At 40.6% G+C, this 27,882-nt stretch overlaps 1 protein-coding gene across 24 annotated transcripts in view; it reads right to left on the reverse strand.

Annotated features, from left to right (window-relative positions):
- The window catches only part of TCF12 (transcription factor 12), a 56,277-nt gene that overhangs the window by 19,392 nt on the left and 9,003 nt on the right, over positions 1-27,882 (reverse strand). For 22 of the 24 annotated variants that reach the window (XR_015745142.1, XR_015745139.1, XR_015745138.1 and 19 more), the window contains 6 exons: positions 23,252-23,325; positions 21,876-21,944; positions 19,730-19,832; positions 10,979-11,043; positions 8,791-8,926; positions 8,093-8,145 (listed from right to left, as the gene is read on the reverse strand). Coding sequence is in view for 18 of the 24 variants with exons in the window: in XM_087941716.1 (XP_087797842.1) it covers positions 8,093-8,145; positions 8,791-8,926; positions 10,979-11,043; positions 19,730-19,832; positions 21,876-21,944; positions 23,252-23,325 (500 nt within the window). In the remaining 6 variants the exon portion in view is untranslated. Of the gene's footprint in view, positions 1-8,092; positions 8,146-8,790; positions 8,927-10,978; positions 11,044-19,729; positions 19,833-21,875; positions 21,945-23,251; positions 23,326-26,571; positions 26,591-27,882 lie in introns of those variants that run through there. The other 2 variants (XM_087941718.1, XM_087941729.1) reach the window with 2 other exon arrangements.

Here is a 27,882-nt window from a genome sequence, read left to right on the forward strand (position 1 = left end):
TTACATACTTAGTTCAAAATGCATGTTACCAAGAGCCACACTTTTAAAAGGCACCATTGCGCTGTCTTGGGCTCAGCCCAGCTGGGCAGCCGGTCCCAAAGCTTCCAACCTCAGTGAGGGAGCTGCCCTGAACTGAGCCAGGAACAGGCTGCAGGGCTCTGGTATCAGTCCAAAGGATGGCAGGAAGGAAACCATCGCCCAAGGAGGCACCGAGTGATGCACTGGATGTCTGTTTACCTGAATGCCACAAAAGTGCAAGGCTTTTGACCTATTGTGCCATACACTTTAAAGACAGAAGTTTTATGAGTATGCACCCTTTAGTAAAATGTACAATACTGTTTGCATGGCGTTTAATGAAATGGGGACTTCTCATTCCATTTTCTTCCAGTTCACAAGTCACTCTTGAAAAGCAACAAGCAGATGCTTTGAAGTCTCCAGCCCTGACAGGCTTTAGGATCACTTCCCTCCTCCGCCACATGCCTGGAAATACTGAACAACAGCAAAGCCTTCCCTTCCGCCCAGAACAAAGGGGAACGGCCTGGGCTCAAGGAAGAGTAAAATCCATACTTCACTCAAGCTGTTATGTTACGACTGAGAGAAGTAAGCGTGACTACCCAGCTCAGCTTCCAAAGGATTGTAGCAGGAGGGAAGGAAACCAAATCACAACTACAGGAGTTCGCTTTTGCACTGGAGAAACCACTAAAAAGAACAAGCAATTTCTATCCAGTCCTGACACCAACCTGCATTTCTTAGTCTGAGCTGTCAGATTATTTGTCAATCCAGAACTATTCAGTGTTTGCTAAAATGGCTTCAAATAAAAAGTTAGTCACCCAACGCCAGTATCCAAGGAGATTTCACAATCCCCATCAATGAGTAGAAAAGATTCGACAATAACTATAGATTATTTGCACCGTGGATGTAACTGAGCCTCAACATAATTTATCAGGGCAGAAAGATTAAAATGTTTGTTTTATTATATGATATGCAATAATCATGCATGCAATTTACATCATACTAACTAACAAGAAATCCCTATTTTAAAGTCTTAGGTTTAATGGATAATTTTTGATATAAATGCTAACTCAAATTTTTGAACAATATTACATATTACTAACCCTCCCCCCAAATCCTTTGGTAGCCAATCCTGAGAATATCTGAAACCCCAGATTGGAAAAAGCATCTCAGCAGTCTTAGAAATCATTCAGAGGCAACTCTGACTACACTGCTCACCTCTTGAAGCTCGCAGTATTGAACTGGCCCAGAATGGCACCTCGGAATCAACGACAGACCTGTCAGAAAATCCACCCTACCCTCGAGAACAGGGCCGAAAGGGCTCCAGTTCACACCAGCAGATGCACCGCCTGGCTGGCTGAGGCGACCTTCTGAGTGACCGGGGAGACCGCGGAGACTCTCTGATCAAAAGAAAGAAAACCTCACTCTTTTACCAGAGTAGTTGTACATCCAAGTGGTGCTGCTCATTCCAGGGACTGGGTGTGCGCAGTACATGCCTGCCTGGGAAAGGGCACTGCTACAGTCCCAGGCCTGGTGCCCATCCGGGATGTCAAGTGCACCCGATGAAATACAGCGGCTCTCGGGGCCGGGGGGGGGAGGGAGGGGAGAGCAGCGAGGGAAGCACATATGGATGCACTTTGGAACAAATGTATGCAAAGCAGGACTGAACCATCTCAGGCAGCAAAACAGGGTGAGTGCATATTAAGACAGCCAGGCTCCTCTGAAATGGCCTTTCAGATTTACCCCAGGGTGGTTTTGTCATGATAACACAACAAGGAATTCATTTAAAAGGACATTAGGCTCCAGCCATTCCAATCCCCGCTGTTTTGGGGGGTTGGGTGGGGTTGGGTGTTGAACTCCAAAGCACCTCGGACACCCCTGAGCCAGCTAATCCTTTTGCTTCAATAAAAGGAGACAAGAGACCTGCTGGCTGGCTGCACTTCTCCCACCGGCTCGGCTCTCCCTATCTTGTATATGCTCATATATGTGCAGTCACACTTATCCTTGTGTGCTTGTGTACATACGTTTTGTTGTGTTTTCCAGTGACATATTCATAGATGCCTTGCCTATTTGCATACATATATTTATATTTTACTTTTGTTTTGCACTTCTGGTTGGATGCAAACTGCATTTCATTGCCTGTATCCATGGCAATGACAATAAAGTTGAATCTGATCTAATCTAATCTAAAGCTGCTGCAGCTTTTCCCAATCGGGTCCCTTTGTCCAAGACTGAATTGAGGGAGGGAGGGAGGGAGGGAGGGAGGAAGGACCGACCCAGACAGCAAGAAACGTACTCAGTTTTCTTATTTAAACTAGTCAAATATTTGAGTATTTTAAAATTCATTTAAACTCTGTTTTATACATAGTACTAATACTCTATTTACTCATGTTGGAAGGAAAATGCCTCTTGATGAGGATTCTTCCAGCCAGGAAACAACCCTTTGAAGACTAAATGGACTAGCGAAGCAGAGCTGCCGGAAAGAGGTCTTTTAATGGCAAGAAACCAAGAGGAGGGACGTTCAGCAAAGTTTCTTGGCTAGCTAGAAAGACTGATATTCAAACATGATTGTTATATACCCTTTGACTTTTTTCTAAAACTGTTCTTTGTGACATTTAATCCTGTGTTTATTGATGGGATAATTTTCCCTATTCCACTTGTCTGGAAAGGAGGAAGGTAAATCTCTGTTCCTGAAAGGAAGCTAGGTTGAGAAATTTAATTCCTGTGTCTATTTGTTCTGATAATTGGTCTAACAAGCAACAGCTACTATGTTTGCTCTTTTGCTACATTCTAGTGCTAATTGTGTTTTTTGTAGTTAGGTTTATTTCAAGTATTTAAACTTGAGCTTGCCTGGTTTCTTCTTCTATCTGGGGGGCTTCCTTCACTAATAATAAAGTCAACTTTTGAAAATCACCTCTCACTGTATATTCAGAGCATAATACTTTATTTCGTTTATAGGTTGCAGCTCAATATAAAATTCAAGAAGTTACCAGAAAGTTTTTTTTTTAATTTAACCAATGGTTTTATTTTTTATTTGTTACTTGCAACATGAACTTTCCAAAATGAAACTCTGGACATGAGGGATGCAGGGAGGCCCGGTGCTTCTGATGCCAAGCCAGGAGCGGGAGGCCCGGGCCTCAGCCTCCCCTTGACCATGGAAGACCCAGGAAGACTTTGAGCCACTCACACCCGTTCAGCCCAGCCCAGCCATTTTTTGTTTGGGAGAAAAATGGGAGGAAGAAGACAATGTTCACAGGAGGACAAGTGGAGTACAGATAAAATGAAAATGATCAGTGCCATAGAATTATGCATTCTGAACAGCTTCCTAGCAGCTAGAATCCTTAGCCACCCCCATGTTCCTGGGGGATTTTGTTGGCCCACAAAAAGAGCAGACTTAGGTGAGGGAATAGAAGGGGAACTTACCAAATTTGAAGATGATACTAAGCTGGCAGGAATAGCTAACACCCAAGAAGATAGGCTCAAGATCCAGAGGGATCTTGACAGACTAGAACCCTGGGCCGTATCTAATACAATGAAATTTAATATAGAGAAAAGTCAAGTCCTACACTTAGGCAAGAAAAACCAAAAGGACGCATATAGACTGGGTGAAACCAGGCCCAATAGCAGTAACTGTGAGAGGGATCTTGGAGTCTTAGTGGACAACCAGATAAATAGGAGCCAGCCGTGTGCAGCAGCAGCCCAAAAAGCTAATGCAATCCTAAATTGTATTAACAGAGGGATACAATCAAGATCAAGGGAAGTACTAATACCACTCTATAAAGCCTTAGTAAGACCACACCTAGAGTACTGCATCCAGTTTTGTTCACCACATTATAAAAGAGATGTTGAGACTCTAGAAAAAGTACAGAGAAGAGCAACCAGGGTGATTAGGGGACTGGAGGCTAAAACATACAACGAACGGTTGCAGGAACTGGGCTTGGCTAGTCTAGCAAAGATAAGGACCAGGGGAGACATGATAGCGGTCTTCCAATATTTGAGGGGCTGCCACAGGGAGGAGAAGGGGTCAAGCTATTTTCTAAAGCTCCTGTAGGCCAGACAAGGAATAATGGATGGAAACTGAACAAGGAGAGATTTAACCTGGAAATAAGGAGAAGCTTTCTGACAATGAGAACAATCAACCCATGGAACAGACGTTGCCCTCGGAAATTGTGGGAGCGCCATCACTTGAGACTTTCAAGAAGTGATTGGACTGCCATTTGTCAGAAATGGTGTAGGGTCTCCCGCTTGGGCGGGGGGTTGGACTAGATGGCCTACAAGGTCCCTTCCAACTCTGATTATCTGTTAAATCTGACTGCTCTGTCAAACAAGGAGAAGCTGGGCTGAGGGTAGGAAAAAGGTGAAGAAACTCCATCCTTTGTTTGTCTCCAGTGCTGCTGAAAAGAGGATGACAGAATTCTAGACCAGATTCTGCTCCGTGCAGGCATCCAAACATCCTGGAAGGTATCCATCCACCCAGGTGGAAGTACATGTCTCAAACTGCCCACTAGCAAAGTTTTCTACAGGTTGAGAAAGGGTAGCTTATGGGAAATAAACACATTCCTAAGTACAGAAGGTCTTTGAAGCCAGTGTAAGTTTTTTGTCTACTCTGTCCCGAGAAGAGCTCAAAATGTCGGGTTCACACATGCTGGAACTCCTACGGAGTATATACATACATGCTCCCCACAGATCTATTCCAATGTGCAACAGCAATTATACTCTGTCCCACAAATGTGTTGCACACCAGTAGAGGGCCATGGTTAAAGTGGGAAAGCGGACCATCGGCTAAGCAAGTTCATAGCTTTGAGCCGGTCCTTGTCACAAGAGGGTTCCAGCAATGTTGGCTCTGCAGCTCAATTCCTTTAACAAGTATTTCACCAATTCAGATTGAATTACAACTTGGCCTATCATAGGCAGATGCAGTTTTGACCGATTCCCGTAGATGGCTGTATAATCTAAACCTATTCTCTTGTGAGAATCTGTTAATGCCTAATGAAAATGTGCATGAGCAACTAGAAGCAAATTGCCACCTTCTAAGGCTAACTTCTAGGGCAAAGGGGTCTTGGCATACAGTAATACCTGAACGAATGTTAAAAAGAGTTCCTAACTACAAAGACATCTGGCAATGGAACCAATCCTGCCAAGAGAGCAGGGCTAGCTTGCTTGGATGCCTTCAAGTAGACGTTGGAACTGCCATCCGGCAGGGATCCAACTCCACCTGCTCAATGGCCCCCACCCAGCTGGATTCTCCGTTAGACACATGCCCTGCACGGAGCTTTACAGCAGGCAATGTGGACAGCCACAAATACAACTGGCTTAACTGAAGATCTCAAAAACAATAGCACCATTAACACGAATGCTTCTTAGGATTAAAGCCACCTTTAATAGATCAGCACAGAAAGTGATTCGAGGAACTGATTAAATGTCCCATAATCTATTGGATTTTCATTTATATGTCCTGGAATAAGGACATATATATATACATTGCTGCAAAACCAAGGAACCAAATGATTACTCTTATATTTTAGCACCACTTATAACAGAATAAGAACATTTGTACAGTATGAAAAGAAAGCAATCAAGCAAAATCTTTAAGAACCTCCCTTTCATCCCTATTAGCTGAATGAACTGATAAAACGCCCTAGTTCTTTTCTGAACAGTTAAGTGTTTCTCCAGTAAGGAAAGGAAAAAAGCTCCATTCGCGTTTACGCATTCGTGCAGGCACAAGCCAGCCTCTGACAAAGCAGTGAGAAGTGAGACAGCACCATTTCTCTTAACCAGCTCAGCCTCTCTGGATGATCCTGGGTCTCGCATTCTGAATGGGAACGGCGAATTCTTTCTAAGATATATATGCAGATTATTCCCCCTATCCCCGCTTGAATATCTCAGATTCACTCTTCTTGCAGCTTATCAAAAAACCCTGCATAGAATATACAGCCACAAAGCAAATATGGCCAGTTTTGGCTTTTTATTCAGTCTCCTGTGTTCTTTCAAGCACAGACTAACTACTCGGCGGAAAAGAGAACGCACAGCCTCCCTGCACTGGATAAAAAAACCCTTTCCAACAGGTAGTTCGGCAAAGGAGCAGAACACCTTTGGATGGAGCTCCAACTGCCCACCTTCCTCTACCTGCCCCTTCGCCAATCACAGGCAGGAGAGCTTGGTCCAACCAAGACATCCACATTCAACATTTCATAAAGAAGTGGGGATTATTTCCTCCAAGCTATGGAGGATGGAACTTGAAACACTTCTGCCCTGGGTTCAAATGTGCTTATGCATTAGTTTCACGTGAGCCTGAATGATTCAGAAATGGACATAGCAATAGCCCTTAGACTACTATTATACCACTTTATAATGCTTTACAGCCCTCTCAAGGTTTTTTACAGAGTCAGCCTCTTGCCCCCAAGAATTTGGGTCCTCATTTTACCCACCTCGGAAGGCTGAGTGAACCTGAGTGAGCCTGGTGGCAAATCAATCTGCCAAGTAGCTTGCAGTACCGCAGTCTAACCACTGCGCCGCCGAGGCTCCTTATGCAACAGCTTAGCATTATCTGTTGATGCAGAGATGGCCCTTACTATCTTTGTGTACATGACTATTAGTTCAGGTGTTAACTATCTATGGTAGACTTTCTTTTCCAAGTTACTACACGGTGTGTGTCATTCAAATGTAGTCGTTAAAAATATCATAAAAGTAGCTTTAAACTTCTCTTGGGAACAGAAGAGGAGGGGAAGATTCCTATATTTAGGAATAATGGCTTTGGCTCTCTGCTCCTGAGTTTATCAGGATGCTTGTCATGCCAGGTGCTTATACAGAGGAAGCTTTTCTGGCTTCCAGGTTAATTTCAGCAACTTGCATCTGGGAGGAGGAGCAGCTGATGAGGAAAAGCAGAAGGAAACTGCAGCTCCACCTTCCACTCTGGGGAGGCCCCACTGCCTTTGTTCCTGCCCTCAGCAGCAGCAGCAGCAGCAGCAGCAGCAGCAGCAGCAGCGCATCCAATTCACCCTGCACAACTCCTGAGCTGTAACACATCCAAGCACACCTGAGCCATGTGCCAAGTGCTGCTGAATAAAAGCCCAACACCTCCATTTGCACAACAAAGAAGTGACTTCTTGTGTGTTCTGAAAAGGAGGGAGGATGAAGGACCCTGCTTTTATCTGATATGGATTTTAAATGCAGATTCATTTAACAAGTTTCTTACTTTATTGAATGAAACATGGTTATTATTTCAAACTCCCAAAGCATAAGATTATCATAGTTGATAATGATTTTTCTACCAAGCCCCTCCAAACCTTTTTTCATCCGTCTTTTATTCTCAAAGGATTAAAAAACATTGTGCAAGAGGATCAACAAATCGGCTGCTTGAAAGCCTTCCTGATGCTCAGCTCAAGTTAGAAAAGGCTTAATGAAGGCTTGGAAATCCACCAGGGCTTCACAATAAGCATCAGGCTTGGTGATTTATGCATATTAATAACCTCAGTCCTATTGAAGCAAGCTGAGTGGTACGTGTCCTACCAATCAAATCTTAAGGTCTTCAAGACAACTGGGATCATCAGCAATGTACATTTTACCATTCTCTGCTATTAATCTCTGTCCTCCTGTTCAGCAACATAATGACTAATTAAACATCAACAGATGTGTGTTCCTGAGATAGATCCTGTGACACTCCTTTCCCCTTGGATTACAGGAATTAACCAGTTAAAACTGACTCCACAAATTGCTGCTGGCCACAGATTTAATGGGAGGACCAGACCAGGGATCTGCCCTCTGCTCTGTCTCAGTGTTGCCACCGCAGAACCTTTTGTTCTTAATGCGGAGTAAACTCATTGTACGTGCCCCACCCGCTCCTCTGCATACTCCAAGGTCTCTCTGGAATCCTCTTTATCTGCTCAAATCTAAGGCAAGGTATGCACAACCCTTTTTCCTTCTGCATAAAACGGCCACAAGTTTGTATTCCAATTTTATTTTTTAATTTGTCTCCTTCCTCAGTAACAAGCTTGAATCTTTATGACTAAGAAAGTTAACGAATAGCTAGATACAACAGTGTGTGCTTCTAATTAAAAGGTTAAAAACCTCCAGGACTTACAGAAGATGGCAAACCAGGAGGCACCTTCCTTACTTTTTTTGTCTGCAGAGAATCTGCACAGAAAAAAAAAACATGCTTTAATTAACAGGAAAATGTAGCGGTAAAATGAAATGAAATTCATCAAATGAAATTGAAGTAAAATGACACAACACAGCGCAAAAGGAACTCAGAAGATCAGAAGCTTATACAGTTCAACTTCTATTTGAAGCCACTGGGGGAGGTCTTTCAATAGCTATCATCAGAATAGTCCTGGATTTGTAATATGAAGGACATTCCAACTGTGCTTTCTCATTATAAATTACAACAAATTCCTTTCTTCAAAAAATAACATTGAATTATTAGATAATTAAATTGAAAAGTTAAATCTGATGAGGAAATAAGCAATTTACACTATTATCTAGACTAGAAAATACATCTGTCTCTTTTACACACACACACACACACACACACACACACACACACACAATATTCTGTGGGGGGAGGCAATGTGGGGAGGGGGCAAAGGGGGAAACTTGGAGCAATTATCACTGAATTCTACCCTCCAGGCTATTAAAGTGCAGTTCCCTTCTGCAGCCTCTTTCTCTCCCTTGCTCCCATTTCTAAGTCAAGGATTTTGTGAAATGCATCTTATCCAAGAAAGGAAGCCAATAATCCAATGTGTTCCTTGGGGGGAAAGGGGCACAACACGACTGACTCACCAAGGGCAGATGAATCACGAAGGGGCCGTCTTCGTGGATTTGCAGAGGAAAATGCATAATACGGTGTTCCAGTTTTTTCTGAGAAAGCCAGGGGGCCTGGGCTTCCAACACCCACGTTAGGCCGAAGCAGACTTGTCTGTAAACGAAACAAGTAATACCGGACTCTATTTATATAATGGGAGGTGATTATCACCATCAGTGGAAACCTAGCTGTGCACGTTGGCAGAGTTTGCCCATCTTAAGACAAAAGAAAAAAATCCTTACCAAAATTGAGAAGACTTTTTGGAAAACAAAGGTTTAATGCAAGGCACTAATCTGTAAACTATGTTTTGTAACTCATGATGGCTAAGTTCACAGAATAAAAAAGCATATGATGATTTAATGTGCTGCATTAAACCAGTTTTAGATAACTTTCTAATTTTGTAACAATAAGGAATGGTCTGGTGGTGCAAAGGTTAGAATGCAGAATTATTGCAGGCTGACTCTGCCAACTGCCAGCAGTTTGATCTTGACCAATTCACGGTTGACTCAACCTTCCATCCTTCTGAGGCCAGTAAAATGAGGACCCAGATTGTTGGGGCAAGATGCTGACTCTGAAAACTGCTTAGAGTGCTGTAGAACACTGTAGAGCAATATATAAGTCTAATTGCTCTTTCTAAAAAGGACTTTACTCAAAGAAATAAGGTTTCTTTTCTACTCCTGCTGATTCCTGGGGGGAAAAAACACCAAGTTTATATGAATTACTACTGGTTGCCAAATTTAAAATCAATATAGATGTAATTAACTCATCTTGCTTTTACTGTCTTGCAAAAAATAAAAGCAATATTAAGATCAATTCCACCTGGAGGTTATATATTCAGACAGAATACATTCCTCCTAAGAGTAGTACTGATATCAGTATAAGAAGCCTGGTGTTATCAAGATCTCACTTCCTCTTGGTCACTTGTAATTGCTGCAGCTCTCCCCATGAAGTTTGGTTCAGTGAGATGTTGTGCAGACCCACAGAAGTCCTCCAGCCAACTGAAACTCCGTTTTCCGTACTTACAACCAAATCTTGAGGGGGGAGGGGGAGGGTCCCCTTCAGAAGTTAAAAGGAGGTATTTCGCATATGCTGCTCTTCATTCCAAAGCACTTCAGGCGCTACTTCCAGCCTAGTTACCTGATGCTCCTCACAGGCCCACTTGGTCTCCAAGGCCCTCCTCCGCCCTCTTCCATGAAGCTGGGCTGGTAGGGCACGGTCAGAGGGTGGAGGGTGGTCTTCAAAGGCAAAGCCTGAGTCCAGGGTTAAGTTCTACCAGTACTGGGGGCCTCCTGATCTTTTGCTTCGGTGCATTATACACGTCCTCCTTAGGTTTCCAAGCAAGGTTCACTCTTTTTCTCTCCCTCCTCAGGAGCTTCTCCTCCTTTGCTCAAGAATTTCTGATCTTTCCCAAAGGAGCAGAAATTCTCCGATCAACCCTTTCACCGCCCTCTCCCTCCAAAGAGGATCAGAGAAGATGACTTTACTGCTCGGTCAAATGCAGGTTAGCACAAGACGCCTTCATTCTACATGCCGCTTGAAATTTCCCTCCATGTTTCCTGACAGGTTCCCATGCAATCCCTGTTCAAGCGATTACTGAGTTTTATATTTTGTTTTATAGGAAAAAAAATTGACCAAAACATAGCAGCTTCTTAATAGACTAAATTATGCAATCAATGGCAACTAAATAGTGAAATGCTGACATTTGTTGATACTTTTCTGTTTTATTTCTTTGAAAGTTGGGTAAAAAGAAGCCTAATAATCTTTGAGTAAAAACATATATCATAATATTGGGGATCTCTGGTTCCTCTGCCTCGAAAGCAGATCACAGCTACTGAGGAAAAGTAGTTTGCCTGAGGGGAGGCTCAGGTTCTGGTCATTTTCCTTCAGAGCAATCTGTTCCACAAAATCATATCTGTGAGCAAAAGCGGGAGTGCCATGTACGCGGTCTGGAGCTTCTGGAGGAAGGATAAAGCAGAAACCTAATAAATAATACAGAAAACTTTGTTCTGCCACAACTTCAACAGCCTTGAAATATAAAGATAACGTGTTAATATATAACTACTATATTATAAAAGTGTAGGAGTTTGTGTGTATGTAATTTGTATTAAGACTTTCAAAGAGGAAAAAAAAAACAACTAACGGCAAATCTTTAAATGGCAGATCTACCTGACAGCCTGAGAGCCCGGCATCTCGACCAAACATTGGAAACTGACTCCTCTCAGAGGCTTTTCCTAGAAAGCAAACAAACTTAAAAATGAATGTCCATTATAGACATACTGAGAACTTCCTAATGACAGCATTTTACATTTTAAAAAGGAATATAAATAAAAACCAACACTATGTTTCTTTTAACAAAAGCAGTAAATAATTTGGAGGAAGACAAAAGACTTAAGAATACTTCCAACTGTTTGACACACCTTGATAGCATACAAAGCACAACATGCTGAGACTTCTCAGGATTAAGGGTCTTTTCCTGTGTGAAGCAAATTCCATTTGCCTGTTGCCCCCTCCCTACATATTCAGAATGGACTGAGATTAGTGTACGTATATATATGTGTGTGTGTGTGTACACCCACACCCACACACTTTTGAGAGCAGGCATCAGAATTTCATTTTTCATGGATGCCATGTACATACACAAAGTGGTGATGAAGGTTATCTTATCTACCTTACACTTTATCATGCCATCACCTTTTACAATAATAAACAAACGGGTGCTTCCCCCCCACCCCCCAGGTACGGGGTTGGGTCTTGGTCTCACAACCCCCTGCGTCCTTTGCAACACACAATCCAAATATCTCCTGATGAGGTTCATCGAACACACTGAACGAACTGCCTTGCCAACAAAAATGTTTGTGAAGCTGCAAATTGAGGAGCCCTCAATTTCTATCATGGGTTTTGGATGCAACTAACCCAATTTCTAGCTCTACTTTCCTCATAAGAGTAAATTCATATCCCTACTTAAGAACAAACTCAGCAACAGTCGCCCAGTCAAGTAATGAAGTCCTCCAAAAACTGCCAGACACCAACCAAGGAAAATAATAGCCAGCAGGCCCTTTTTTCTCAAGCAATATTAATCCTGCTAATCCCGGTTCATGTTAACCGGTCTGAGCATTTTCTGTCCCATTAATCGAAAAGCCTGCATCAACTGATAAACAACCCTTAAGTTATGTCATATTTTAGGCAGGGTTTAAAATAACATTTTAGCAAAATAGCAAAATACTAATATTGGAAAAGTAACTGTGAGGCAGCAGGAAAACTTTAAATCTGCCTTATTGAGCTCCTGTGGGACGGGGCATGGATCCCTTTAAGAGCACTCAACAGAACCGCTGGCTGTCAATCATCTCCGCTGAGGGCCAGCAGTCAGCCTACCTACATTGACTGCAAGTCTACAATAGATCCCCTCCCGCATGGGACAGGGCTGTTGTAAAATAGGCAGGCTAGAAACCATAAAGGCTAAAATATTTTAATCAATTTTTATTTTTTATAGTTAAAATTTCAATTTTAAAAATGGTGATAAAAATATATTAATCTGCGTACTTTAAGTAAGTTTAGCTAGTTGGGGAGGGGAGAGATATCATTTCATGCCCAGCAGCTACAGAGAAACAGAAAAAAACTGACCTTTTGGGGAAGGTTGATGATTTACTTATGCCAGCAATTTTCTTACCGCAGGGAGCACAGAGATGCTTGCTCCATTAATGAAAAACAATGATTCAGATTTTTTTTTAACAAGGTACAGCCTCTCTCAAGTCAAGCTAGATTCCCAGCAGTTCACAAACTCTGCTTGGCAGTAGGGATAGGAAGGAGTTTGCCACTTAAAGCCCCACCAGGGCCTTTTTCAAAGTTAACTGAGGTTCTAGATCTGCCATCAATTAAAGAAAAATCCACAGCACAGGTGAACATATCATTAAATGTGTATTCATTACAAATAATGCTCAAGGCCCAAAAATGAAAGATAACACTGACAAAGCAAATCCATTTAGATCACTAAAAATCAATCAGTTGTTAGAAAAACAACTGCATAATTACAATTAGACTATTAGCCATCCTGGTGGCACCTCAGAGAAGCAACTCTGGCAAAGCCAAGAAGCTGATTTGGTGGTGAGATCACCACCATATTCCTCCCCACTGCCTTCGGCCAAAGGAGCACTGAATTAGTCTTGCTGGGAATGAACAACAGGGAAAACTACAAAATATTTTGCTAAACAGAAACAGTGATTTAAACAAGGAACTGTACATGCCCTAAACAGTTTAATTAGTGCATTATTTATTTCATTAATATGTTTAATTGAATTGATTTTTAATAGCAGAGATCAGTATATTTTATCTTTCCTGAAAAATTAGTCCTTGATAAACAGATCTTTGGAGTGCTGCAGCTTCTTCTGTATAAAATGCACAAAATCATGCAAATCGAATTGTATCTAAAATAAGGCAACAAATAAGCTTCACTGCCTTTTAATTTTTCACATATTACTTTACAGGATTACGTGTACTCCTTTGCCATTAACCCCTTCTGACACCATAGTTGGCAAGCGTGGATGGCTAGCTCACACCCCAAGCACCTGGGGGCGGGGGGCTAATAGTGGGGTTCCCTGAACTCCAGGCAGAAAAGCCACCCCGGCTGAACGTTCATCAAATCACTGCAATGGCACTTCTAGTCCTGCCCTTCGGATAACGTGGAATGAACTGTATTCTCACTCCCAGCTGTAACTCCTATGCAACCAAGGTAAGGTGATTAAAAACAGAAACCAAAACCAGGTTCTGCACAAATCTGAGTATTTCGTTTAGTTTTAACTGCTGGAAATCAGGCAAGGGGCACCCAAAGAACCTCATTTCTAGCTAAGCTAGACAAGAGGCTGTGCCAATGAAGCTCCACCAACTACAGTAGAGGAGCCGATCAGAAGGCAACTGTTTATTAGAGAAACACCATTCAGAATGACAGAGTTGGAAAGGACTCAGTTCCATTTACCACAAATAAAACGGATTGAGTAAAGCAATTGCTCCATGGAAGAATATTTCAAGAAACGTATCGTGCTGTTTACACTTTGAGGCTTCGGCTAACAGATATCCTTCCCTTGGGTGAGATGAGCCAAAACCGCACTTCGGGTGGCCTACTATCAGTTTAATTACATTCTCCTCCCAGGCGGTCTTCATCCTGGATTGCCAGAGTTTAGAAGCAGTTACTAAGAACACAGAGAATGTTGACTCACAACTAAGGTATAATTATTTTTCATAGTTTAATAAAAATAATTAAGCACATTGTTACTTCAATAGCCTCTTTTTGCTGACCTTTTGAGTTGCCTGCTGGTTACTTTAAAATTGATGAGTGTACAAAAGTGGAGAACTAGCATTTCACTTTGTTTACAGTTTAGAAGTCCAAATTTCACTTCCTCTTTGTATGCAGACAAACCAAGCAAATTTGCCACAAATAATTTACTGAAACAACTGAGGGGTTGTGTGTGTGTGTGTGTGTGTGTGTGTGTGTGTGTGTGTTTGTACTTGGCATTTATACAATGCTCCAGTGTGTTCTTCATTCAATTTATACAGCTGCCCACTTACCATGTGATTTGGGCACGATAGCAAAAACTCACCAAAACAAAAATGAAAGATACATCACTCACAGAGTATAGAAAAAAAAACCCAGCTCCTTGGGGCCGCTAAGGGGCCACAGGAGAGGTGCAGAGGGGCACTTCTGGGTCCCACCAGCTAATGTTGTTTTAACCAAAGGGATGTGGAACATGCCCACCCTTGCATGTGGGATCTTGTGGAAAGTGGAAGTAGCTGGAGACAGACAGCCCCACAAATAACTCAGCCTTCTGTCTTAAATTGCTTTCAAGGTGATAACCAGTATCTGAAACGGGACCTTAAATAACCATACATAAACATTTTTGAGAGAAAGCAGGGAATAGGACAGATGGAAGTAGCTCGTGAACCGGGATATTTTGCAGAAAATAGAAGAGACAGGCGCTAGTCTTGCTTTCTCCAAAGTCTATCACAGAACTTAAAGCGTGGGGAGGTTCAGGACTGGTTAATGGAAGGGCTTCTTGCGCAAGAGAGAAGAGTCAGGATGGTTTTAAGAAGTTGTTCAAGGGGCCCACAGAGATGGATGCCAGGGCAGCTCATTCCGACGCTCGTTCCCCACCACCAGGGCCAGAAAGCCCTGGATCTAAGAGACCCATGAGTGACAGGGAAAAGGGGCCACTGCTTGCTTGCCCAGGTTCCACTCTGAGTTTCCACCCAGCATGTTGTGCTCGAGGGGCCGCTACCTTCTATCAGTGCTCTTTATTATGACCTTGTGTTGTGAACTGATTACACTTTTCATAAAAATATTCACTCAAAATAAACTGAAAGCACCAATACTGATTTCTCTCTCTCTCTCTCCCCCTCCCTCACACACACACACACACACACACACACACACACACAACTTCTCTACAGCTTGATGGAGTGCTTGAAAATAAAACCGCTACATTACTGTAATGTGATTCACAGAAGAACGCTGATAAAAATGAATATTCTTCTATTCTCATATTCATGTCTTTAATATAGGTGTTGCATAACTCAGAAATACAACAGTGTATCATTAGAGTTAAATTTATTTAAGGCAAGTATTTTTATAGGCCTATTTGGGAAGTCACATATAAACCTTCCAAGCCTCCAGTTCTTGGCATGACCTGGTGACCCAGGCAGAGAAGATGCTCAAAGAGCAGAACTCCAATTCTGGCCTCCAGAGGAACAACAATAAATCGCTAAGAAAATACACCATCAAATCCTAAACATAGCATCAGTTTCGTTTAATTACAGCCTTGTCACCGATGCAATTATTCAAACAGCTCATGCAAATGTTAATGAGTCTTATTTGCATATTTATTTTTTTGCTTTGTTGAAATGTCATTATTACATTCTACAGTGATGAATAGTGCTGATGAAGTAGCCTGATATGTAATTAGTCATAAGGTGGAATGAATGGGTCAATTATGGAAAAAATGAGATTAAGAAATAATCAAACAAGAACACTCAATTTAAAAAATTAAAATGTCCAGATAATGATTTATCATTTTGATTTCAAAACTCGTTCACAATAAAGCACTTTTTAAATAAGTGTGATTGTAAGAATAATCAGCTATCCAAAACAATAAATATGTTCTGCAAAAGCAGAGCTGGATCAATATTTTTCAGACATTACCAAAAGTCTATTTCACAGAGATTTTCATGAAGGATTTGTCATCGTTCTATAGTTGAAACATGCGCATTTTTAGCTTTGTAAAACATATGGAAATGGGGGAAAGCATGGCTTAAAATACTGCTTTATTTTTGAAAGGAACATTTACTTTAGTCTTTTCTATTGCTTGTTTGTTATTTGCTGGGGAACACCTTACTGAAGACCAGGTGGGGACATTCCACACGACCAAACCAATCCATCAACGCTGTGGGGCGCAGGTGCAACACAGCCGTGCAGCAACACCCCATTTCACAGTCTATCGGACACAAACACATGATCGCCAATCAATGGCACCCCAAGGACTTCAGGTGGGGGAAGGCTCTCCCGAGTCTTCCTGGTCCCCGCCTGATGACTTCATAATCACACATCATTACATTCACTGGAGGATACAAGCTTGCGTTTTAATAACCTCCACCGGAAGTGCTTCACAGCTACTTGTTAATAAGAGCATTCTTTGCAACAAAGCCGCTGATTTGAAGTGGCATAAGGCTGAATTATACAAAGTTGGAAACTTCTATCTTAAAAGTGTTTCTGTTCAGCCCAAGAGACCTAAAACTCCATTCATTTTGACTAAAAGACTACATATTTAACCTTCACAGAGAAATAATGATGTATCAAGCTAACATAGGTAGAAATTTTAAATAATGTAAACATTTGCTACAGAAAACTACACTGCAGTCAATAGGGTCCCTTCACATTTTATTCAGAACTATTTTCTGAGGTGATGGCTATTTAATATAATCGTTAGCCTGTCCATTTCAGCGCATTCGAGAATTTTTTTTTTATTATTGCTGTCTCGGAGGGGATAGTGTCCTTTTTCTAATTTTGAGCAAATGAGATTCTGGCAGCAGTTACTATATGGAGTATAATATATTGGAAGTTCCTACTAACTTTTGATCCTATTATACCTAATAAAAACAATCCAGGTCTTAATTCAATTCTTTGTCTTGTTATTTCTTCCAACCCTGTTTAAATTTTGAGCCAATACTTCTGGGCTTGGGGACAGGTCCCCCACATTTGAATAGACGTTCCTTGGCTGTAACTACACCTCCAACACTCTGCTGATACATTGGGAAACCTCTTGGATTTAGCACCTGCTTTCTAAAGCCCAAGAAGAGAATGTGTGGCAGAAGCAAGAGCAACACCTGGGTTGGTAGAGCTTTCTGTCGTGGTTGAAGGTTTCTGAAGGGGCCAGCAAATTCAAAAGCAGAGGAAATGGACAGGAAACCCCCCCCCCCCGTGCTCCGTGACTTGGGACGGCCCCTGTTCCCAGCTTCAGGACCTCTGTGTCTGGACCACATCAACCAGGACCCGTAAGGTCTCCGTTAAACTATTCAATATTTCCCTTTGTGAAGCAGGAGTTCACACTCACTTTCTTTTATTTCCTAAAGCCTGAGCATAACTGTACGGACAGTAAACTTTATGAATCAACATTACTCCTGATTGTTCACTGACTGGTTTCATGGACCAAATATAATTTCTTCCTCAGTTATTTCTCCTCTGCATAAACCCTAATTTGAAAACCTGCATAATTAAAATAAAATAAAAACTGCAGAAAGCTGCACATATTATTAGTATCTAAAAATGCCTGGACAAAGTGAATTGTTTCTGAAACCATCATCTATATTTCACATGATTCTGAAAAAGAAAGTAAGCCAAAAGCAAATTTTTACTTGTAACTTAAATCATTAATATAAAAATATCTTCAAGGCACAGTAATTAGAACACTTAGAGAGGATAATTTGCTTCCCCAGAGAGAGAGGCACATATACAACACCTCTTTTAAGTTGCATCATGAACGCATTAACCAAGAAGCATTCTGTATTTTCCTTCTTTCCTCAATTTATTTATAATTGAAATCTATGAATATTGATAGTTACTATTGTTCCATTGCAACTATGTACCACATTAACAATATACAGCCAGAAAATGCAGATACACATGAATGATTCAGACTTTTCTTTAATAACCAGTTACAGTTACTGTCAAAGTAAAATGTATAATTCTTTACATGTTGTCTTCCTAACAAAATTAGAATTAGGAAGAAACAAATCAGTTCAACATAATAATTTCCTCTGTCAAAAAACACTATAGAATGTCTAAGCCAATTTTAAAATTCATCATCTAAAGCATAATGTTCATTGCTGAATAATTATCCTTTCCTATTCTTCAGCATTTTTGGCTCCTGTAATGTAGTATTGTAGAAGATCATTAAGGTGTTTAAAACCTCCATTGGTCAAGCCACTAGCAATTAATATTTCACTATCTTTCCTGGCAAACATGCCTGTGACTGAACATAATTTAATATAAAATAATAAAATAAAATACCATTCTGCCGACAAATAACTATTTTTAATGATGCATTGACAGGACTTTTGAAAAGCTTATGAAATTACACCGTTTTAAATACTCTGAAGATTAATCTGCTAGACAACCAACAGGGGAAGCTTGAGTAAGCCAGTCTGAAGCAGGTACACAGGGGTCAGCTTCTCCCTCTCTCAAAAAGCGACACACCTTGGTAAAGAAACACACTGAGTTTCAAAATCTGCTTTTATGAATGACATCCGACATCACCCAAGGCCTAATGGGGTTTAACACATGTTGTTAAATCAGTCACTGTAGTTTGTAAGTCACAAGTTGTATTGCCAACTGTGGCTTCCTCAAAAACCTAACTGGTTAAATAAGCCATGTTGAGGTAACGTAAAGCACAACTCCCTGCAACCTGCGGCCGTCTCCTATGGCCTCAAGGCACACAACACTGTTGCTGAAAGAGAGCTAATATACACTTACACAGGCAGCTGCAGACTCAAAGAATTAAGAAATTAGCATGAAATTTGATATCACTGTAGTGGCAGTCCGTCTCTTCCATGGAATTGCAAGCACCCATCATGGCAGTGATTTTTTTCCAAATATACTTGAGTAAAATACTGCAACCTCTGTCTTTATTTAGCAAGTCCAAACACTGAAAACTAAAACCAGACATTAAAGCAACCAAAAGCCAATGGTGGCGGTCCTTGCAGACCCCTCCTTTGCCTTGCCAGCAGCACTGACCCAAACCACAGCCCCACAACTCCTCTATTCTGTGGATCTATTCTATTCTGCTTTCCTTGGTTCTCTGCTATCCCCAATCATTGAATTATTCACAAAACTTCTCGATTTGGACCTCACTTCCTTCTTTATTGTCATTTGACAGCTCCTCGCCCTCCCCCCCACCTGCTTCCCTTTTCTCTGGTGACTCCCACATTGAATGGCTTCTGCCAAAAATAACAGAATAAGACAATAACAGGATTGGAAGGGACCGTGGAGGTCTTCTAGTCCAACCCTCTTCTCTTGTACTTTTTCTAGAGTCTCAACAACTTTTTTATATCGTGGATGCAAAATTCCAAGGGTGGCCTTATACCAAGGCCTTATAAAGTGATTCTAACATTCGTGATTCGATCCCTCTGCTAATGCAGCCTGGAACTGTGTTGGCTTTGGGGGCAACATAATCAAGCGATTGTCCATTACGACTCCAAGATCCCTCTTGGAAACCCAAGAAATAGATGCTTAGGGTCCTGGTACAGATCAACTTCTAATGCCCCTGTCTTGGCACTGACTGCTTGCTCTTGCCTGATCATACCAATGGCATTAATCTAGAAAAAAGGGAGAAAAAAACCATTTTGTAGGGAGCCACACAGAAATCAATATCAACTTACCTATCAGATTTGAATTCAGGAAAGGAGCTGGAGATAATCTTTCACTGGGTCCTAATCGTTCATCACTCAACTGATCACCATAGGAAGGAATATCTATAAAACCCTGTGCATAAAGAACAGTATTTAAGGAGTTATTATTTTGCAGCTCCACTTACTAAGTTCAAGTAAACTGAAAACATGGATGTACAGTGGGTCATTTTTCATGAAACTGGATTTTAAATGTTGGTGTCACATAATATATGTAAGCTGACCATTTTAAAACTTCCATCATACTATAAATACTATACTACCTTTCTCATAAATGAATATCAAGAGATGAGACTTCAATATCAATATGATTTTTAATTACACCATTGAGAATTTGCCGCCCCTTATGCTGAATGTCAATTCTTGGGGGTGGAGTCTAGATTGGTGGAAGCATACATGCAGAAGCAGTTCAAAGATTTCTGGTTATGGCCACAATGATACTAAGCTACAGTGTATAACATCCTCCCCAGTCCTTCTAACAGCAATTCCAGGAAGACAATAGCACTTTGACACAATCGAAGCCTTTGTCACAATATATGTAACCTATTTTTCACAATCATTTGTTAACTATACCCTTCTTTTATTCTTTCCCCTTCCAATACAGCAAAAACCCACATACACAATCCAATATGTTCCATGCAATGATGCCTGGGAACCCAGGAGCCTTTGACTAAGACTCTGTGGTCCACCATAGTTTATGAAATTAGGGCTCCCTGCTGTAAAACTGGGTCACAAGGTCATTTGTTGGTTCTTGTCCACTTGAGACAGACTCAAGCAATATGTCTGAGAAATGTTTAATTAAAGGTTCTTGTGACTATGGTGACAATATTTTTAAAAATCGTTTTAGTTTGCTGTGAGTTCTCACTGGAATACCAGCAAGTAAGGATAAATGCCCATGAACAAGTGCACAACTTCCTTCTTCATTTACCTTTTCGGGGGCATGAAGATTCTTCCATTTTTTCACTTCAAAATCATCAATATACACATGACAGGCACTCAGGAATAATCTTAATGACACTGATAACTTGCTTAGGATCATATGGGTGTCCTCTAGCGACTCTGACCTGTTCTCATTTGACAGGCAGCATGGAGTAACAGCTGCCCCAAAAATATGATGTTGCTAACCAAGATCAAAATAGTCTCTTTTATATTCAAACCCAACATAAGGTTTTAAGAAAATATTTTGCACAGAACACATCTATAATTTGCAGTCTTTCAGCGGCTTCCTATAATGTGGCAGTTTTGAGTAACAGAGCACATCCCTGATTGGATGATAGATTTTGGAGGTTTGGTAGTATTATGTTACCACTTTTATTAGTAGTAATCCTTAGTTAGTAACATTATCAGTAATTAATAGCACTAGAAGTATGCATGCTTATGTAAATTGGTTAAGTTTACTCCATCTGATATCTATACTGCATTTTTATGTTGGAAGTTTGTAGAGATTCTCAGTCATCCAGGTCCTGGCTGTCCCAAAGGTGCTTTTTCAGGAGGCAACTGGACTTTCTTATTTTTTCTTTTGAAGACATTTTGCTTCTCATCCAAGAAGCTTCTTCAGCTCTGACCATTCCCCACCATCCTGTCAGAGCTGAAGAAGCTTCTTGGGTAATTAGGATTGTCCCATCTCTAAAAGCAGACATTTCTGGAATCTGACTGTTACCTCTTCCCTCCTCAGCCAGCAAGATTTCCCCAGATTTATGTTGGTCACCCAAATACTGCAAGGCCAGATGGTCTGCATGCCAAGTGAATGCACCACTTCTGAATTGTAGCCTTTCCCCTGTGTTTACCCTATCTGAGTCTATCCATCCCTTGACATAGTTTTCTCTGTAATCTGGTCCAGCTGGTCAATGGAAGGCAGAAAGGGAAGTCAGGGCTGTGGCCACAATGTGTTTCTTTTCTGCCAGGGTTAGTTCCCCCCCACCCCGCAAAAACCACCATGATTCCCTCACATGCAGACTATTCCTGGAATGTTATTTCTTCATTCTGTGATTTATTGGGCAAACTGTAGAATCAGGAAAGTTTCCTGTTTGGCATTGCAGGGAGACTGTGTGTAAAAATCTAAGAGATAAAAAGAGAAATTCTACAAAGAGTGTCAATACATACAAGAAGTGAATCCTACCTCCTCATGTTTCAGCTTCTCCAGAGCTGTTGAAATATCTGAGCTTTTTCCAAGAAGGCTGCCATTTTCCTATAAGAGAAAAAAACATTTAGCATAATCTACCAAACTTTTCTAAATAAACAAACTATAATCATAAGAAAACTTATGATTTCAGTATTGATGAAATTGATGAGGCTGATCAGTGGTCTATTTGGACAATAGTTTATATCATGATTAGTAACCTGAAGCACACATGCCACATAAAAACCATGCTGTCTTGGTATACTTATAGTTCCTTATAGAACTAAGGAGATGGTCACATGCTTATAACCCACTTATCTCCAAGAGCACTTGCCAACCTTTAGGAAAAGAGTTTATGAATTCTCATAAAAAATAAAAGAGCTATAATCAGGGTTTGATGCTGTAGTGTTGGCCACAATGACCTAAGTGCTACTGGGATTGTGTTAGCTAGCTAGGGAGACATTACAATTCTAGTTATCAAACTACTCTTCAAGTAACTTATGGTTGTTGTTTTTTGCTGGAACATTCTATATTCTACTAGAGGGGTGAACCTCTAGTCCAAAACATGTCATTAAATTAAATAATATTCATGGTAATTACTGTAATCAAAACAATCGAACTGACTGGGGATTGTAATTAAACAACATCTGGAGGCAAACAGATTTTTTTTTTTTAAATCCCACCTTTATTATTTTATAAGTAACTCAAGGTGGAAAACATACACAATACTCCTTCTTTCCCTCAACAATCATCTTGTGAGGTGGGTTTAGGCTGAATGTGACTGACTGGCCCAAAGTCACCCAGCCGGCTTTCAGACCTAAGCAAGATTAGAACTTGAGTCTTCTGGTTTCTAGGCCATAGGCTGGTGCTTCAACTAACAATTTAAAACCATTGAATTCTAGTAGTAAAAAATATTTTCTTCAAGATGACCCAAACTATTTCAAACAAGCATACTATATTACCAATTCTATAGGTAAGAATTACTTCAATTGCTTTACTAGACATGCATCAATAGAACAAATTTATAATGAAACCTAACATCCACATTTTGGCTAGGGGTACCAATGTTTGCTGGAAGGCTTTCATGAGAAAACTGCAGTCAGGAAAACTGTGGGAAACATGAGGCCCTCTCCGGACAGTAATGAACTTGATTCAAATCTCGCGCGCCCAAACCTGGACAGCTGCTGTAACACGTGTTCAGATATGTTCACAATTCTCCCTAGCTTGCATCTCATCTTTTGACTAGTTATTTGTGTTGGGAAATAATTCAGAGTTGCTCATTAAAAGCACCCCAAGGCAAATACATGTTCAGGAAAGTGCTCAGATATTGGATATTTCTGTCATCAGCTTTAACTACAGTTAAGTTATACTCTTACCTTTGTAGGTTCGTAGGAAGGACTTGACTGACCACTTGCTTCCCAAGGTATCGTCCCTGCTTGTTCCTCCATACCTACCAATAGAAAGAAAATGCATGCTTTGTAATAAACTGCAAAGACTCAGAGAAATCATGAGTTTAAATTATGCTCAACTTTCAATCTCCTGAAAGCATTCGCCCCAGGGTAGCCTTCTCCTGATTCCTCACACCCAAATTAGATGACAGCTTATGTTAAGTGAAGATATATTCTGAAAAATGCTTTAAGCTTAGTTACACTGAATCACATTTTCCTGTTGAAGATAATTAAGGCAATTCAGGAAAGTCTTTGATTTCCTTTCAATCTTTTTGCCACGTAATATTAATCTATGACCTTACATACTGCAGAGTCAAGCTTGACTGCAAGTCATTCAAAAAAGTTATGAAACTAGGTGTTTCCTTGCTCTCTTCTCTACCAAATGCTTTTTGGAAATTCACAAAGTTTGGCAAGGGAAACAGTTTAACGGTGTGACCCCGCTGATTCGTCTCTAGCTGGTTGTTTTGCGTGCCTCCTGGGGCTCTGGATCAACGCTGAACTCAATTCCAAAGGGATGGGACTGACGGTCCTCCAGTTGGGGTATTCTTTCTAGGATGCCAGGCAGTTGCAGAAACCTGGGAAAAGGCGTGGTTTCTTTCAAAAGCTGGAGGCAAGGGCTCTATTGTGAGCTCGGATGCACCATCCCGCAAAAATACCCCAAGTGCCACCTAGTTCTACAAGATGCCAAGAAGAAAAGCATCAAGACAGTAATTCTCTGGATCTACACCCATAATTTATTTTAAATCCGTGTTGAATTGTTTTACTTTTAAGCTCCATAAAGGAGGTTGCTTTTACTACTGGTAGTAAATTTTAATAACTTTTATTTTTCCTCTTAACTTCTTGGGTACACAATTGAAGACTTGTGAGTAAAAAGGATGTAACTACTGTGCTAAACTTAATGCAAAATGGCACAAAATCTTACATGAATACATTGCATGGACAAATGATTTGTTTTTGAGAATAATCTTTAAAACAGCAATGCTATTTGAGGACTAACCCAAAAAGCACAAAGAAATAACATTTGTTAAATGTTAAAACTTACAAAAGCAATAAATCTCATCATGATAGGTACATTATCATTATACAATGGTAATTTTCTAGAGCATTTCCCAGAGCAACAGCCCACTATGTCTTTGCCACATTTTACAGCTGACAATGATGTAATAAATTTTACAGTACTTGGTCCAAGGACTGAGGAAGTGTGGTGGCTGGCACCAACAAAGGCAGAAATCACCCTTGGCATATCATTTGTTTCTCCATAAGAGAAGGCAAAATGACCACCACAGCAAATGGAAACATAAAGATCTTTCGTATTCCGATGCAAAAAAAGAAAAAAATATGGAGATTCTCAGTCAGCCAAGACACGGTTGTCCCAAAGGTGCTTTTTTAGGAGAAAACACCTTTGGGGCAAAGAACACAATACATTTAAAAAACTTGCAAAATCTACAGTACACGTAGACTCAAATATACTGTATACAGCTTACATAGATGCAACTAAGATTCCACTCCCATTAAAAATTCTGTCAAACTCGCTTCTAATATCAAATTAGTAGGACTGTCTTTCTTCCTCTTGTGATCAAAATGCCAAACAGAAAATACCAAGTTCTTGGATAGGGAGATCACCAGAGAAAAAGATTTATAAGGACAGCAATCAGATAGTCAGATGTTCCCTGGTTTACTTAACAACTTTCACAAACAGGAGGAAATAAGCCAAAGAAATCAGTTCACACTCACACAATTCTCATAATCACATTTAAAGATTCAAACGGGGTCAGTAAATACTGTAGTTTTCTCCCTAAACCCAATAGCTGGTTTATTAAGTGATCATCACTTAATATCAGACTATGGAAAACATCACTTAAACATCAAACTATGGAAAAATGAAAAACACTGTCTATACATTTTTGTTGCAAAGAATGAAACATTATTTTACTGTAAAAATTTTCAGGTGATTTGTTCTTTTTTATATCTTTAAATATATTATGATTATGCAATCTGTTGAGAATAATTTGAAACTAGTTTTTCAGTATCATGCAAATGATGATAATGTCAAAGTAACACTTTTATTGAGTTGTTTTCTTATTGTATAGCAAACCAGGCTCAAGGTGTAATGCCAAAAAAGTCCCTGGCTTGGCTATCCAATCAACTGCACTGGACTTAATGCTTCCCAAAGAACATTCCATCAAGACCCCCAAAGATTTTCTAGGAAAGCTATGAAATCCCACTGACTTCCTTATTATTTTGCATTTTCATTGGACTGTTCCTGGGTTTTGTCTTTACAATAAATCAGATTTACTCCTGCAAGCTACCTAGGTTTTTTTTTTTTTTGCCTTTGTAAGCAAGCCAGGGGTCGTCAACCTTTTGAATCTCAGGGACCACCAAACTCCTAATTTTAAATCCCGCAGACCACTAATATGATTTTTGACTGACGGTGGCTTGCTGACGTTTTCCCAGGGTCTTAGCAGAAAGCAGCAGAGACCCTGGAAAAATCCCCCAAAAAGTCTGCAGGTAAAGTCTCCACCCCGTTCTCCTACCGATCAATTATTCTGTATTTGGGATCACAGGATACCATCTCCAGCTCCGTTCTCAGAGGAGGAGAGAGAGAGAGAGACTTTTGGCTTCATGCAAGGAAAGCAGCAGAAGTCTTTCTTTCTCTCCCCCAAACTCCGCCAGAAATGAGTCTTTGTGAGACTTGTTGTGTGGGCACAGCCTCTTGGAGCAGGATGCCTTGCAGGATCCGAAAGACTCATTTCTGGTGGAGTTTGGGGGAGAAAAAGAAATCCTTTTGCTGCTTTCCTTGCATGCAGCCTAAAGCAGAAGAAGCAGAAGAAGCAGAAGAAGCAGAAGCAGAAGCAGAAGCAGAAGCAGAAGCAGAAGCAGAAGCAGAAGAAGAAGAAGAAGAAGAAGAAGAAGAAGAAGAAGAAGAAGAAGAAGAAAGAAGCAGCCCGGTGGCCAGGCAAGGCATTTGGGATGAGTAGGGCAAGTTCCCCCACTCCGCCCTTTCCCCCTCCCCTCACAACCTTGTAGTGTTCACATTGCAAGCGATGCACGCCTTGTGTTCCCGTGCAGCCTGGATTAATTGCTTGGGGTGACATTTCTCTGCGGACCACCAAAATTTTCTCATGGACCACCAATGGTCCCCGGCCCACTGGTTGGTGAGCACTGCCTTAAATGGAAGCTTGTAACAGAAAATGGGAAAAAAGGCTATGCAAAATTATTTCATAAACAAAACATTCCCCAAAACTGACCCAAAGGCTCACATCCTCGTTCCTGGGCCACCCACTCCAAACAAGACTCCAGCCAGTGACAACGACCGCCTATCAGGAATCCTCTGCTGCAAGTCAGGTACAGATTTATCCATCCAATGTTCATTGCTTTATCAACCCTATGAATGAAACTCTTCGGTCTTCAAGGGTTTTCAATGTTAAGGATGTAATATTTGAACTTCTTTATTCCCAACCTTCAATTCAAAATCTTTTTAGCAATTCTTTTGAGTTTTAGCTCAAAATACAATAACACCAAGTTAGGATTGTAATGCCTGGACTTTATTTTTATTGAACATTCTTTGAAGTGTCAGATATACCCAAAACAGAATTTTCCATTGTACTGATTATAAAATCAAAAATTTCTATTGTTCAAGGCCGACCAACTTCCATTGCTTTACAAAAGCACAACATCCATGCTCATCATCCCAAAGCTTATATGAAATTCATGTTAATTATGTTATCAACTTTCTTCAATTTCTTATAAAAATAATTTGCATAGGAGTGTCAATTATTTCAAAGCTTTTAGCAACTGCAGAATTTCAAAATAGCAATTGAACTGATTCCTAATCACCAAATAGTCCAAAGAAGCTGAATGAACTGCTGAAATAATAAACCAAAGCCATTAAAAAAAAGCAACCCTTCACATGAATTTTATCTGAAGTAATGTAAAACATTTAGCAGCAATTTAATTTTCCCATTGGTTCTATGTGGCTAAAATGGTCAACATTCTACCTGCAACCTATTATTGTCCAGATGATCTTGCCAAATTAATTCCAGTCCAAGTTAAGGGAAATGTGCAGGGGTTGAGACCAGCATTCCTTGTTTGATCCCAAGATCTTAATGAAGCATCTGAGTTCCTATGGAGGAAATCCTCAACTTATGAACATGAGTCTGGAATTTTGGTCATACATTGTTGCAGTAAGTTGAGTCATGTGACTGGACTCGATGTTACAAATGTTTACATGACAATCACTAAGTAAGTCACCATGATTAAGTGAATCACCTGGTTTTTAAGTCTGAATCCAGGTTCTCCAATGGGCATTTTTGGCTGGAAAACGGCAAAAAGCCTTGCAAAATGTGATCTTGTGGCCACAGGACCTCTGCAACCGACTGTAAATGCGAGCCATTTGCCAAGTGCCCAAAATGCCATTGCAGGACTGTAGAAGTAGTGAGGCAGATGTATCATCAAGGATGAATCGTGATTTTTTTTTGAGTCCTTCCTAACTGAATGGTTAACTAACGTTTGCAAGTCTAGGACTAATTGTATGTTACAAGTGTTTTATAGATGCCATT

This window comes from Pseudonaja textilis, chromosome 13 (assembly GCF_049901715.1).
Source record: "Pseudonaja textilis isolate UNSWEBS1 chromosome 13, rPseTex1.2, whole genome shotgun sequence".
Taxonomy (NCBI): domain Eukaryota; kingdom Metazoa; phylum Chordata; class Lepidosauria; order Squamata; family Elapidae; genus Pseudonaja; species Pseudonaja textilis.